The following is an 11833-nucleotide window of genomic DNA, read 5'->3' as shown; positions in this document are numbered from 1 at the left end:
TGTTGCAATGCTATGGCTCATTACCAGGGTCACTAATATATACCTGTCAACCACAGAAGCATTGGTCATGTGTGATTGCTATGCTGTTAAACTTGAATGCAGAGCAATGGTTTATGGTTTGCAGTATCTTATAGAAAGTGTAGGAAGTCAGAGGAATTTTCCATTATTTCTAGCACATCATTGTTTTGTAGTAATCATGTAATTATTCTGTTACAGCATAGGGTATTATCTCCCTGTACATATAACATATGTGTCGCTTCATGAAAAATCACCAAATATTATCCAAATATTATCTCTTTTGTTTTAGACACCATGGGATGATGGAACACAAGGAAATGGTCAAGATCAAAGCCAAGGGCAACAGAACCAAAGCACAGATCAAAGTCAGGGAAGTGGACAACAGCAAGGACAGAACCAAGGAAGCGCTCAACAAAACCAAGGCAGTGGACAACAGGGTCGTAATAATCAGCAACAAGGGCAGGGACAAGACAGTGGGCAACAAAGTCAAGGCAGTGGTCAAACTGGTAGTGGATACCAACAAGGAGGACCAGATTGTGTACAGCAAAACCAAGGCAGTGGTCAAACTGGTAGCGGGAACCAGCAGGGAGGACAAGATCGTGGACAGCAAAGCCAAGGCAGTGGGGAACAAAACCAAGGCAGTGGACAACAAAGTAGTGAGGGTCGGCAGCAGCAAGGACAAGGCCAAGGCCGTGGGCAGCAAGGGCAGGGCCAAGGGCAAGGTCAGGATTCTTCTTACTTTAGGCAAGGAAGAGACAAATAATTTATCTGTCTATAAAAGTCTGGAGCCTATAATTAGCCTCATGTCATGTAATGCATTATATAACCTTCCTATATGTATAACGAGCTTTCAAGCATTCTAATAAATACCATATGTGCAATAGCAACATTTTTATGAAATTTTTTGGTGCAGTCTGTAGTCTGAAGTTGGTGTTTGCTTTCAAAAATGGCTAGGTCCAAGTAACATGTTTTACTAAACATTAAAAATTGTGTTACATAAACCATTGCATGTTTAAGGGATGATACCCACACATTTGCCATACATGTGATGTTAAACCTTCTCACTAAGTATCATAAATCACTTGTTTAATAGCATAATTTATCTGTCCACCACAATTCTCTCAACTTAAATGGTTCGTAGTTGGTAGTTATAGATCGCTTGTCATGACTAAGTGTTATGGAAAAAAATGGGATACGGCAGTAACATACAGTCGAAATGAAATGCAAATTTCAACAAAGTCTTTGTTGCAGATGTTTAAATCTAAATCATGTTTTTGACCTGTAGTGTTGGTGCCCAGTCTGGGTGGATAGTAGTAGAAAACAGCAGTACTTTTCATGAGCTCTACATTAGAATTTATAATACAGACTAATACCTAATACAACCATTGAATAAAGGTGCAGAAAAATGTATCAAAACAAAGCATAAACATGCCCAAACTCAACACACAGTATTGCATAAATGATGCATCAACCATGACAATGCAGACCAAAATCCCTTAGAGTGAAGGCAATGCAGACCTTTGCACTGCATTACAATATACTTTGTCAAATCATAAAGCAGTATATAAAAAGTAACAGTTTTTTCAAGAATTAATTCCCATTAGATTTGGGAAATTATTTGAGCTCACACATATTGATAGGTAAGTATGCATAGTTCAAATTAGGTTTTGAATCCTACAAGCTATTGTCTGGTATTTGGCCATGGATTAGTCTCTGTTTCTATTCTTTTTATGTTACTTAATATCCGTTTCAGTGATGAGATTAAAGCCATATTTATATTTATTTTTTCAAATAAGTATTTTATTTATATTTTTTTTAAATCTACACATTAATGCAAGTATTGAATTTAATACTAATGATGTTTCACCGTATCCTACTGTGTTGTTTTACACAGAAAAGGTTGAAATGAATTCCAATCTTGGTTATAGTCATTGTTGTCAAAGAAAATTAAAGATGCGTATTTGCTGTAAGTACCCTGACATTTTTCTTTTTATCTTCAAATGATTATCTTTTCCTGTTGTATATGATATGACATCATACATTTTCTTCAAATCATTTTATTGAGGATACAAAAACTCTTAGATTGTACTCTACATACTTAAGTACAATTACTACCAACCTTTTCATTTATTGGTTAAAAAAACAAATGTTAAATTAGGAGTTCAGACGGTTGTTCAAATGTGCTGCTCTACTTAAGCAGGCGGCACGCTCATTGACTTCAATGGGAGTTCTTTCCTGCCATGCAGATGTAGTACTGCTTGTCAATTTAATTGACATTGATTTCAGCTGAAGCAGTGTCGGAATAAAAACCATAGTCAATTTATATGCTGTGAACTGCACTGAAGTCAAACAAACTATTTTTTTAGCATTTGCCCACAGACATAAAATGCTTATTGCTTAACACTGGAATGTTCCAATTGTCATAGCAACAGTCTGCAAGACAATGACTTAGATGCTCTGGGTTACAATTACAATATAATACTGGAGCTAGCAAAATCATAGCCAAAGTGTCTCAGCTGTGAGAAATGTAAAAGGGCCTCTGCAAAACAGGGCAGTGAAAAATATTTATCTAAAATGTCATTTTTATACCGCAAGTCATGATTCTCCTTTGCAATTACAAGTTTGTATATCTTACTGTATTCTCGTTACTCCACCAGCAAAATGGCTTACTCATACACAAGATGTGTAATGTTTAATATATATATATATATATATATATATATATAATACATTTAATACATATTGCAAATGGCTTGCTGTATTTTGCTCTGACAAAACATTTTATTATTTTCAAGGTCAACGTGGAAATATGTATTTTATCAAAAACAAACACAATTCTGCAGGATTGCCGATGGGCACATAGTAGTGATAGAATGGGCATAGAATGAATTTAGGTCCCAGTGAATGTATGCTCCAGTGCAACAAACACCTAATTTTACCCCATGAAAAAAATGCCAACGTTCAAGATCCTGTACTTTATGCAAAACTGTTCTTGCACAGCATAATGCTGTTCTCTTCTTGTTCTTCCTTATTCTTTCCTCTGTTTTCTTTTTTGGTCTGCTTCTCCCTGCTATACGCTCCATTAACCAGACCTCTTCCGCAAAAGGGCTAGAAGAGGCCAGAATAATGTATACAGATTTTTGGAGAAAGAGAAGCCCTTCTGCACTCCTCTTTCTCTGCTAATCCTGCATAACTCTACCCTCTTGGAGCACTTCTGCAAAAGGGCGGAGCCATGGCTCGCACCATGGGGACAGCACCCCCTATTCCTCCACCAGGGGTGAGGTTGTCTCCAGGAGGCCAAGTTTACGTAGCAGGAACAAGAGGCAAGCCAAGAAGTGAAGCTATGGAAAAGGAGATGGAAGGGAGACATTGAAAGAGAGTGTGACAAAAAGTGAAAGTGAAAAAAACAATGAAATGCAAATGAAAATTTAGAGCATTGTGCTTTGTTTGCATTTGTTTTGTTGGAATCTCTCATAATTTCCAGACATTAGTATGAATTGGCAAATTTTGTTAAAATTATGATTCGTACAAATCCGAAATCACAAGTCTACAGCATAACATAGTACAATGCAGCACAAAGGTATTTTCTGATTCTGATTATGTTTATCCTGTAACATGTATCCTTACTCTGCTGAGAAACTAGATCATTGCACTGTGGAAGGATTTGATTTACTGCCCTGGCCACCCAAGATATATACCGTATTTGCTCGATTATAAGACGAGGTTTTTTTCAGAGCAAATGCTCTGAAAAATACCCCTCGTCTTCTAATCGGGGTCGTCTTCTAATCAGACCTCAAATAGAGTCTGATTAGGAGACTAAGATCCAGATCCCCCGCACCGCTGCAGGGGACCTGGATCCTCCTGTCTCACCCCCCCCCCCCCATCATACACACACTTACCGGTGCTTCCTGCTGTATTGCCGGGGCAGCGGGTTGACGTCTACGCGATTCGCGTAGACAACGTCCGCTGCAGCCGGAAGGAGGTGTGGCTAGCAGCGGGGGTTGTCTGCGTCCGTCGCGCAAACCTTCCCCGACTGTCAGAGATCAGAGTTCCCCGCACCGGTGCGGGGAACTCTGATCTCTGACAGCCGGGGAAAGTATACGCGACGGACGGATACAAACCCCCGCTGCCAACTCCACCTCCTTCCGGCTGCAGCAGAAGGCGACGTCAACCCGCTGCCCCGGCTGGAAGCACCGGTAAGAGAGGGCTGAGAGGGGAGGGGAGGGGAGAGTGTGTGTGTGTTAGTTAAATGGGGGTATAGGGTGTGTGTGTGTGTGTGTGTGTGTGTGTGTGTGTGTGTGTGTGTGTGTGTGTGTGTGTGTGTGTGTGTGTGTGTTAAATGGGGGCATAGGGCATTTCTGGAGTGGCGTTAAGGGGGCATTTAATAGAGCACTCTGCCTCCTGAAATGCCTTATACACCTATATGCCACTCTGCCCCATAATATGCATTTTAACCCCCTAAATGCCAGAGTGGCATATAGGGGTATAAGGCATTTCTGGAGGCAGAGTGCTCTATACAATGCCTTTTAACTCCCTTAATGCCACTCTGCCTCCTGAAATGCCTTATACCTCCCTATATGCCACTCTGCCCCATAATATGCATTTTAACCCCCTAAATGCCAGAATGGGATATAGGGGTATAAGGCATTTCTGGAGGCAGAGTGGCATATAGGGGTATAAGGCATTTCTGGAGGCAGAGTGGCACATAGGGGGTCAAAAGGCATACCATGGGGCACAGTGGCATATAGAGGGTTAAAAGGCATATCATGGGCCACAGTGCCATATTGGAGTGGCAAGCCTGGGGGCAGATGTGCGTAACTGGGGGACAGGTTGGAAAATACAAGAAATAAAAACAAAAAAAATATTTTTCTCAATCATAGCTTTTATTAAAAAAAATAGTTTACATGAATTAACATTTACTGGTAAAACTTTTTTCCTTTAGGGTCGTCTTATATTCAGGCTTTTTCTTTTTTTCCTAAGTTAATATTCAGATTTTGGGGGGTCGTCTTATAATCAGGGTCGTCTTATAATCGAGCAAATACGGTAAATTACAAGGACCCTGCCCTAGCTCTAAAAACATAAAAAATAAAATGTAGTTATAGAAGGTGTTGTGCATAAATACTTGTAAATATTTATGTGCAACACTTTATATTACTTTATTCTTTTTTTGTTGAATCAGAGTCTGCTGATTTTATTATTTTTTGGTTGAATCAGAGTCTGCTGCACAAATATTTAAGAGTAGGTGCTGGTATCACTTTTGTAATCTTTATCGCAAATACCGGTAAAATATAAATAATGTATAAGGAAAATGGAGCAAATTAAACAAGGAATTGTGTGTATTCAATATTGGTGGAGCTATTAAGCAATTCTCTATGCCATTAACGATGCTGTTCAAAAATGCACTCTATGCATATTATGCGTTATTGAGATTCTAGCCTATAATTATTATTATTTATTATTATCCTATACTTAGTATAGTATAGCAGGTTGAAAAAAAGACTCAACACTTATAAAGTTCTAAAGTTCATCCAAAAGAAGACATCATATATATTTTATTGTAACAAACAATTTGTGTAGCATGTCTTACAAACAGGGCCGGCCTTAGGTGTCTAGGCGCCCTGTGCGGACTACTTCTCTGGCACCCCCCTCGACAAAAAAGAAAGGGAAAAAAATCTAGTTTTAATTAGAGATTATTTATGTGCAAGTCCAAACAAGCACAATTATATATATCTGGTAACAATAATGTACCTTAAATACATTAAATATAGGGAAAAAACAGCTAACAGTGCAATCTTTGTAACAAAAACATTTTCCCTTTAAATATTGAACAAATTGGACCCTAGGCAATTATTTCCTTTGCACCCCCTCCGCGCACCCTAGCTTGTAAGCACTCCCTCCGCTCCGACACCAAAAAAATATATATTTTCCAAACTGACTGCAGATTAGAGGAAGACTGTGAGAGTCAGTGGTCTTCCCTCCTTCTGACTCTACCGTGACTTTGAAAGATCCTCTCTCCCGTACTCTTTCCCAGAATCCATTTCTCCCATCATTCACTAAGCTGTACCTCTCTTTTCCTTCCTCCCTGTAGTTCAGGTATAGATCAAATAAACAACACATGTAAACAACATTTGCGTGTATAGCATTGCAGGTATAGTCCAACAGATTAACACACAAACCCAGCTTTGCATGTATAGATCAACTGGGGATCACATGTAAACTCAGCACTGAAGATATAGATCAAATAAACAACACATGGAGACAGCACTACAGGTATAGCTCAACTAACCAAGATATCCAAACCCAGGTATACATAAATAATGTATTGAAACATAGCATATAAGATATAGATCAACAGAATAACACACAAATCTGGCTTTGTAGTGATAGATCAACTGGAAATCACATTTAAACTCAGCATTAAAGGTATAGATAAAAAAAAAAGTAAATTACAGGCATATATCACAGGTTGCACACCCCAAAGCCAGCCCTGGTGTCCACATAGAACTTGACCAGCACACAGATTACACACACAAATTACAGCCCAGTCTGAGCAATCTTTGTCCCCAAACAGCCTGCCCTGTGCCATCTTTGTCCCATAAACACCCTGCCTGTGCCATCCTGGTCCCCAAAGCTCAAACACTCTGCTTGTGCCATATTTGCCTTTCCCCAAATCACTTGTAAATCTATGATACACACAAAACACTTATACAGTCACTCATTCAATCTGTCATTTACACAATTCCTTCACACAATTATTCATTCTCTCACTCATTCACACTAATTATTTACACATATTCATTAATGCATTCTCACAATTCATTCTCACCATTCATCCACACATTAATTCGCTAATTCATTCACAATTCATCCACACATTAATTCAGTAATTCTCCCATTCACACAATTTATCCACACATTCATTTATACTCTCACTCATTCACGCAATTCATCCACACATTAATTCATTATCTTCCTCATTCACACAATTCATACAAACATTAATTATTATCTCAAGCTTTCACACAATTCAGCGACACATGAATTTGTTTATCGTCTCACGCATTCACAAAACTCATCCACACCAATGCATTCTCTTACTTTCACACAATTCATTCACACATTAATTCATTCTCACTCATTCACACAATTCATCCATATATTCATTCATTATTTTACTAATTCTCACTCTCTTTCAAGATTCTTACTACCTCCCTTTATCACAATCTCCTCCCCCTTCTCACTATCTACCCTCTCTCCCCCTTCTTACTATCTACCCCCTCCTTACTGTCAAGGTCGATCCAGGCTGTGGAGCGGCATATCTCTGATTTTATCCTGTCTCGCTACAGTTCCCCCTTTGCTGTAATCCATTCCTGGATTTCCATATGCTCTTTGCTTTAGCTCTCTTTCCTTTATAAGGTGTGGCCCACCCGTTTGTTGTTTGTCTCAGTCAGCAGTCTAAAGGTATATCCTTCTTGGTTCTGTGTTTAGATTCAATGTTTAGTTTCAGTTTATTAATAATTCAGTAGGGAAGGGTTTAGTGCTAGGACCCACCGAATATTGGAGTACTTTGGTTTAGTGGTGGGTTAAGCATACTATAGCCATATGATGTGACGGAATCTCCAATTGTTATCACATAATCCTAGGCTAGTCCTGTATTTATCTTTGTCTTTCTCTTTTGTCCTCTTTCCCTGAATCATCTGAGGATACAAACCGCCCCCTTAATCTGCCTCCCAGAGACAACAGGGGCAGTAAAGGGATTAACAATACAAAAGGACAAAGACACCACTAGGAATACACATTCTTTTTGTTACAAAGAATACACACTGGGCAGACCAGACAGGGTTTCCCAGGCAACCTGTGCCCCCCCAATGAGTACAGGGTGACTAAGACGTAAGAGGGATGGGGCAGGCAAGTAACGAGTCATTCCATGAATCCGTCATGGACCCCATCCCAAATTCAAACCTACTCCATGTGTCCTCAGCCTCAGATTTACCGTAACAAAATCTTCCAGTGTTGGCCCTGGGAGGAGGGAGTTAAAACAACTCTCAAATGTGGATCTTGCCAGGGCGCTTCACCTTGGGGTCCCCGTCCACTTACCTGACATGTAAATTGACAGAGATCACAGCAAGGGGGGGACAAGCCTGTCACAAACATTCGGGATGTTCTTGGGGCCCTAAATGTCTCTTGCTATGTTTCTTGTGAGTGAGGCAGATTGTAAGGTCTCCCCAATTTCTAAGACCATTTAAACCTTTGGCAGAGCGTACCCCATCCCAACTAAAATGTATGCAACGCATCTCAACAGTGTTACTTTAAAAAAAACATAAGAAAATATTTTTTTTTAGTAATAATTCTGTGTGTTTTTTCTAAACCATTGTTGTGTCTAGTTTTCACTGCCTTTATACAAATTGTATGCTGCTGACACAATCTATTCATGTCAAACTTGATAGTACTATTTACTAAAAGTAAATTAATACTAATTCATTTTGCTGCTCTCACAAAGTAACACAACCTTCCAATTGCATTCCATTATTTCCTTATTATTATTATTATTATTACTATTATTATTATTATTAGGAATGAAGACCACCAGCCTTATCCTAAAAACCAGCAGCTCAGCTGGTTAGACTTCACTCGTCCTCCTCTCCACGTCCCGCTTCTCTCCTCATTATTGTAGTCTGCCAGGTGAAGCCGATCCTCGCAGCCATTGGCTAATAGCTTCCTCCCGTCGTGTCTCTGATTGGTGCAGAGGCATCTCACAGCATCCCCTTGATCTCGGTGTCTGATAGGCCTTTTGCCCTGTGGTTAACATGGTGACTGCCTGCTGCCAGCTGAGTTCTCCACCCTATGTTTTCACCCATTGGTGAATAGACAGGGAGGTCGAGTGGCTCATCCTACGCAAGTACGCATGCGCACGGAAAACTAGTATTCGGCAGCTTAGATTGGACAGATTTGTGGAATCACCTCAGTCTGGTCGGTTCTGCACAGTGAGCGGCTCTGTAATGTAGCTCCGGGCTGGGCAGCGCTCGGCTACGCGTTAAATTAGGCGGTAAAGACACTTTTCAGCACCATTACTGACGGGACAGCTCTTGGCTCCGCCATTGGTTCGCTGACCAACGTTTGTGGCAAATTCCTGAAACCAGGTGACTTCCTGCCATTGGCAGCTCGTATTTTGGATCTTCATGGACCGACGCCATTGCCTGGGACAGCAAGCTGGGAGCAGCTGTGCATCAGGAGGCATTCACATGGAGGAACCAAGGTAGCAAGAGCAACCGTATCAAAGCAATCTGTATGACTCACCATCTGCAAGAGCTGATCTTTGTCTGCATTACCATGTCTGACCCCCCCATCACGTTTACCCTGTTTCTGGACTGTCATCCATCGTCCTGCCTTATTTATCATCGATTTCTATCAACTCCACTTTCCTCCATCCGTGTCACGTCATGTTCAGTCATTGCATTCACCTCTCACCTCCAGATTGTGCCACCTTTTTTGTTGTCTTGTAATAGATCAAGCAGATAATTCAGTATTGATTTTCCCAGCCTTTCCCCTTATTTTCTTCCTTTTTTTATGTTACATGCAGGCTTTGCAGTGAAGGATCGCAGGATAAATTATTAAAAGAATTATTATTTTCCACTATAGTTTTGTATAACACAACTGCATTTGGGTTTTTTTCACACTTAGGGAGCAAAAGGTGTAATAACATGAAATATCATGGCTGATCTATAATGCGTAAACAAGACTATGAATTTATACAATATCTTAGTTAGCCAGGGATGCTGCCACTTACAGAGACACTTCTATATTCAGTTTGCTTAAAATGAGTTTCAGTTAACGCAAACTAGTTTTCTGTGGTAAATGCAATAAGACACATCTGTATGTAAATAATCATATACCATCAGCATGTGATGAGAATTAAAGTAATAAGAAAGTTTCCCCCATTTCTGTAACTTCCAAAACGTATAGGAAGCCACGAAAACTTCCATTTAATCTGCTCACATCCTTTGTGTTGGCAAATGGCTTAATATAGGTGTCAAAATAATGCAATACCTAAGTATTGAGCTTCATAATGGCTGAATGGCTTAGTAAATATATATCAATGAAGACTGCCAAGCAGCAGATTTGAAAATAATGTGACTCTTACTAAAGCAGTGGAGTAAAATGGCACAAGTTTCATACAGAAATGATTATTTGTACATTTAAATACCTCCCATAAAATGTTTAGGTTACTAAGGCTAGTAGCTACGCACAGAGCGCTGGGCAGTGAGTAACACCTCCAAAATGATTTAAATGAGCCTCATCCTTTCACTATTAAGAAGACTGCATACGTTTTAGCGCTCTAATATTTACCACTCAATGTCTCTGCTTCTGTGTTTGCACCTTACTGTAGTGTCGTAGTTGGGCCTTTTAATCTGGGCTGTGTATCTACTGAATCTATACTAAAGCAGAGGGTCCGCACATTTTTGGATCTAGGAGCCAGCCAAAAATCCTGTTTTTATTCTCGTATATTAAAATTTTAGCCATATCTACCCCCTTTTCTAAGGTTATGCTTCACCGTCATATGTTCCCTTAATCTAAATATATATGTATATTAGGGCTGCAACTAACAATTATTTTCATAATTGATTAGTTTTTCGTTTATTTTAAATAATTCAATAAACAAACAAGATGTTAAAACCAAGCAGCAGAATAAAAAACATTGAGAATAATGCAGTTCTTGTTTTTATTTCCCAACTTGCCCCCCCAGTTATGCACATTTGAGCCAAGGCTTGCCAGACTGACTCCCAGATATGTATTATACCCTCTGCATGCCACTCCGCCCTCTCCAGATATGCCTTATATCCCCAATATGCCTTATACCCCCCTGATATGCCACTGTGTCCTCTGATATGTCTTATACCCCAGATATGCCTTATAACCCAGATATGCCACTTTGCCCCCCCAGATATGCCTTATACCCCCAGATATGCCACTCTGCCACCCCAGATACGCCTTATACCCTTTATATGCCCCTCTGCCCCCTAAATATGCCTTATAACCCCCAGGTATGCCCCTCTGCCCCCAAATATGCCACTGTGCCCCCCAAATATGCCTTATAACTCCCTTTATGCCACTTTGCCCATCCTCATATGCCTTATACCCCTAGATATGCCACTCTGCCTCCCACTGCGCGATGCGTGTAGACAACCTCTGCTGCTGGCCGGCACTTTTGCTGGAGCTTCTATGACTGAGCACCGGAAGGTCATGTGATGCCAGTGCTCCATCATAGAAGCCCCAGTGGAAGTGCCGGCAGAAGCGGAGGATGTCTGCCCGCATCGCACTGGCTGCCAGAGAGGAAGATCCAGGTCCTCTGCAGCGATGCGGGGGATCCTCCTCTCTGTCTCTGGCAGCCGGCGAACCTTGCGCAATGCTCGTAGACAACACCTGCATTTGCTCTGAAAAAACCCTCATCTTATAGTCGATAAAATCGATTCAACTCATCGATAATGAAATTTGTTGGCAACGATTTTCATTATCGATTTTATCGATTAGTTATTGCAGCCCTAATATATATATAAAATTAGCTTTTCTTTCAAAAACAAGGAGATTTCTAAGTGACCATAAACTTTGGATGTTAGTAGTATATATATATATATATATATATATATATATATATATATATATATATATATATATACTAACATCCAAAGTTTATGGTCACTTAGAAATCTCCTTGTTTTTGAAAGAAAAGCTAATTTTGGCCATAACATGAAAAGGATCAGACATACAGTGCAGACGTTGTTGTTAATGTTGTAAATGACTTGTAGCGGGAAACGGC

The 11833-nt window shown here is 40.0% G+C and overlaps 1 protein-coding gene across 1 annotated transcript in view; it reads left to right on the top strand.

Annotated features, from left to right (window-relative positions):
* The first annotated feature begins 320 nt into the window (after nucleotides 1–320).
* The window catches only part of LOC149284030 (protein dispatched homolog 2-like), a 32778-nt gene continuing 21265 nt past the window's right edge, over nucleotides 321–11833 (top strand). The window contains exons 1-2 of the mRNA XM_089497216.1: nucleotides 321–740; nucleotides 9180–9274. Of these exons, the coding sequence (XP_089353342.1) occupies nucleotides 321–740; nucleotides 9180–9274 (515 nt within the window). The remainder of the gene's footprint in view (nucleotides 741–9179; nucleotides 9275–11833) is intronic.

Source organism: Sceloporus occidentalis, unplaced genomic scaffold (genome assembly GCF_023333645.1).
Source record: "Sceloporus occidentalis isolate IW3139 unplaced genomic scaffold, rSceOcc1.0.p SCAF_100, whole genome shotgun sequence".
Classification (NCBI taxonomy): Eukaryota; Metazoa; Chordata; class Lepidosauria; order Squamata; family Phrynosomatidae; genus Sceloporus; species Sceloporus occidentalis.
The sequence above is the reverse complement of the archived record's forward strand: the minus strand, read 5'-3'. Positions and strand labels throughout refer to the sequence as shown.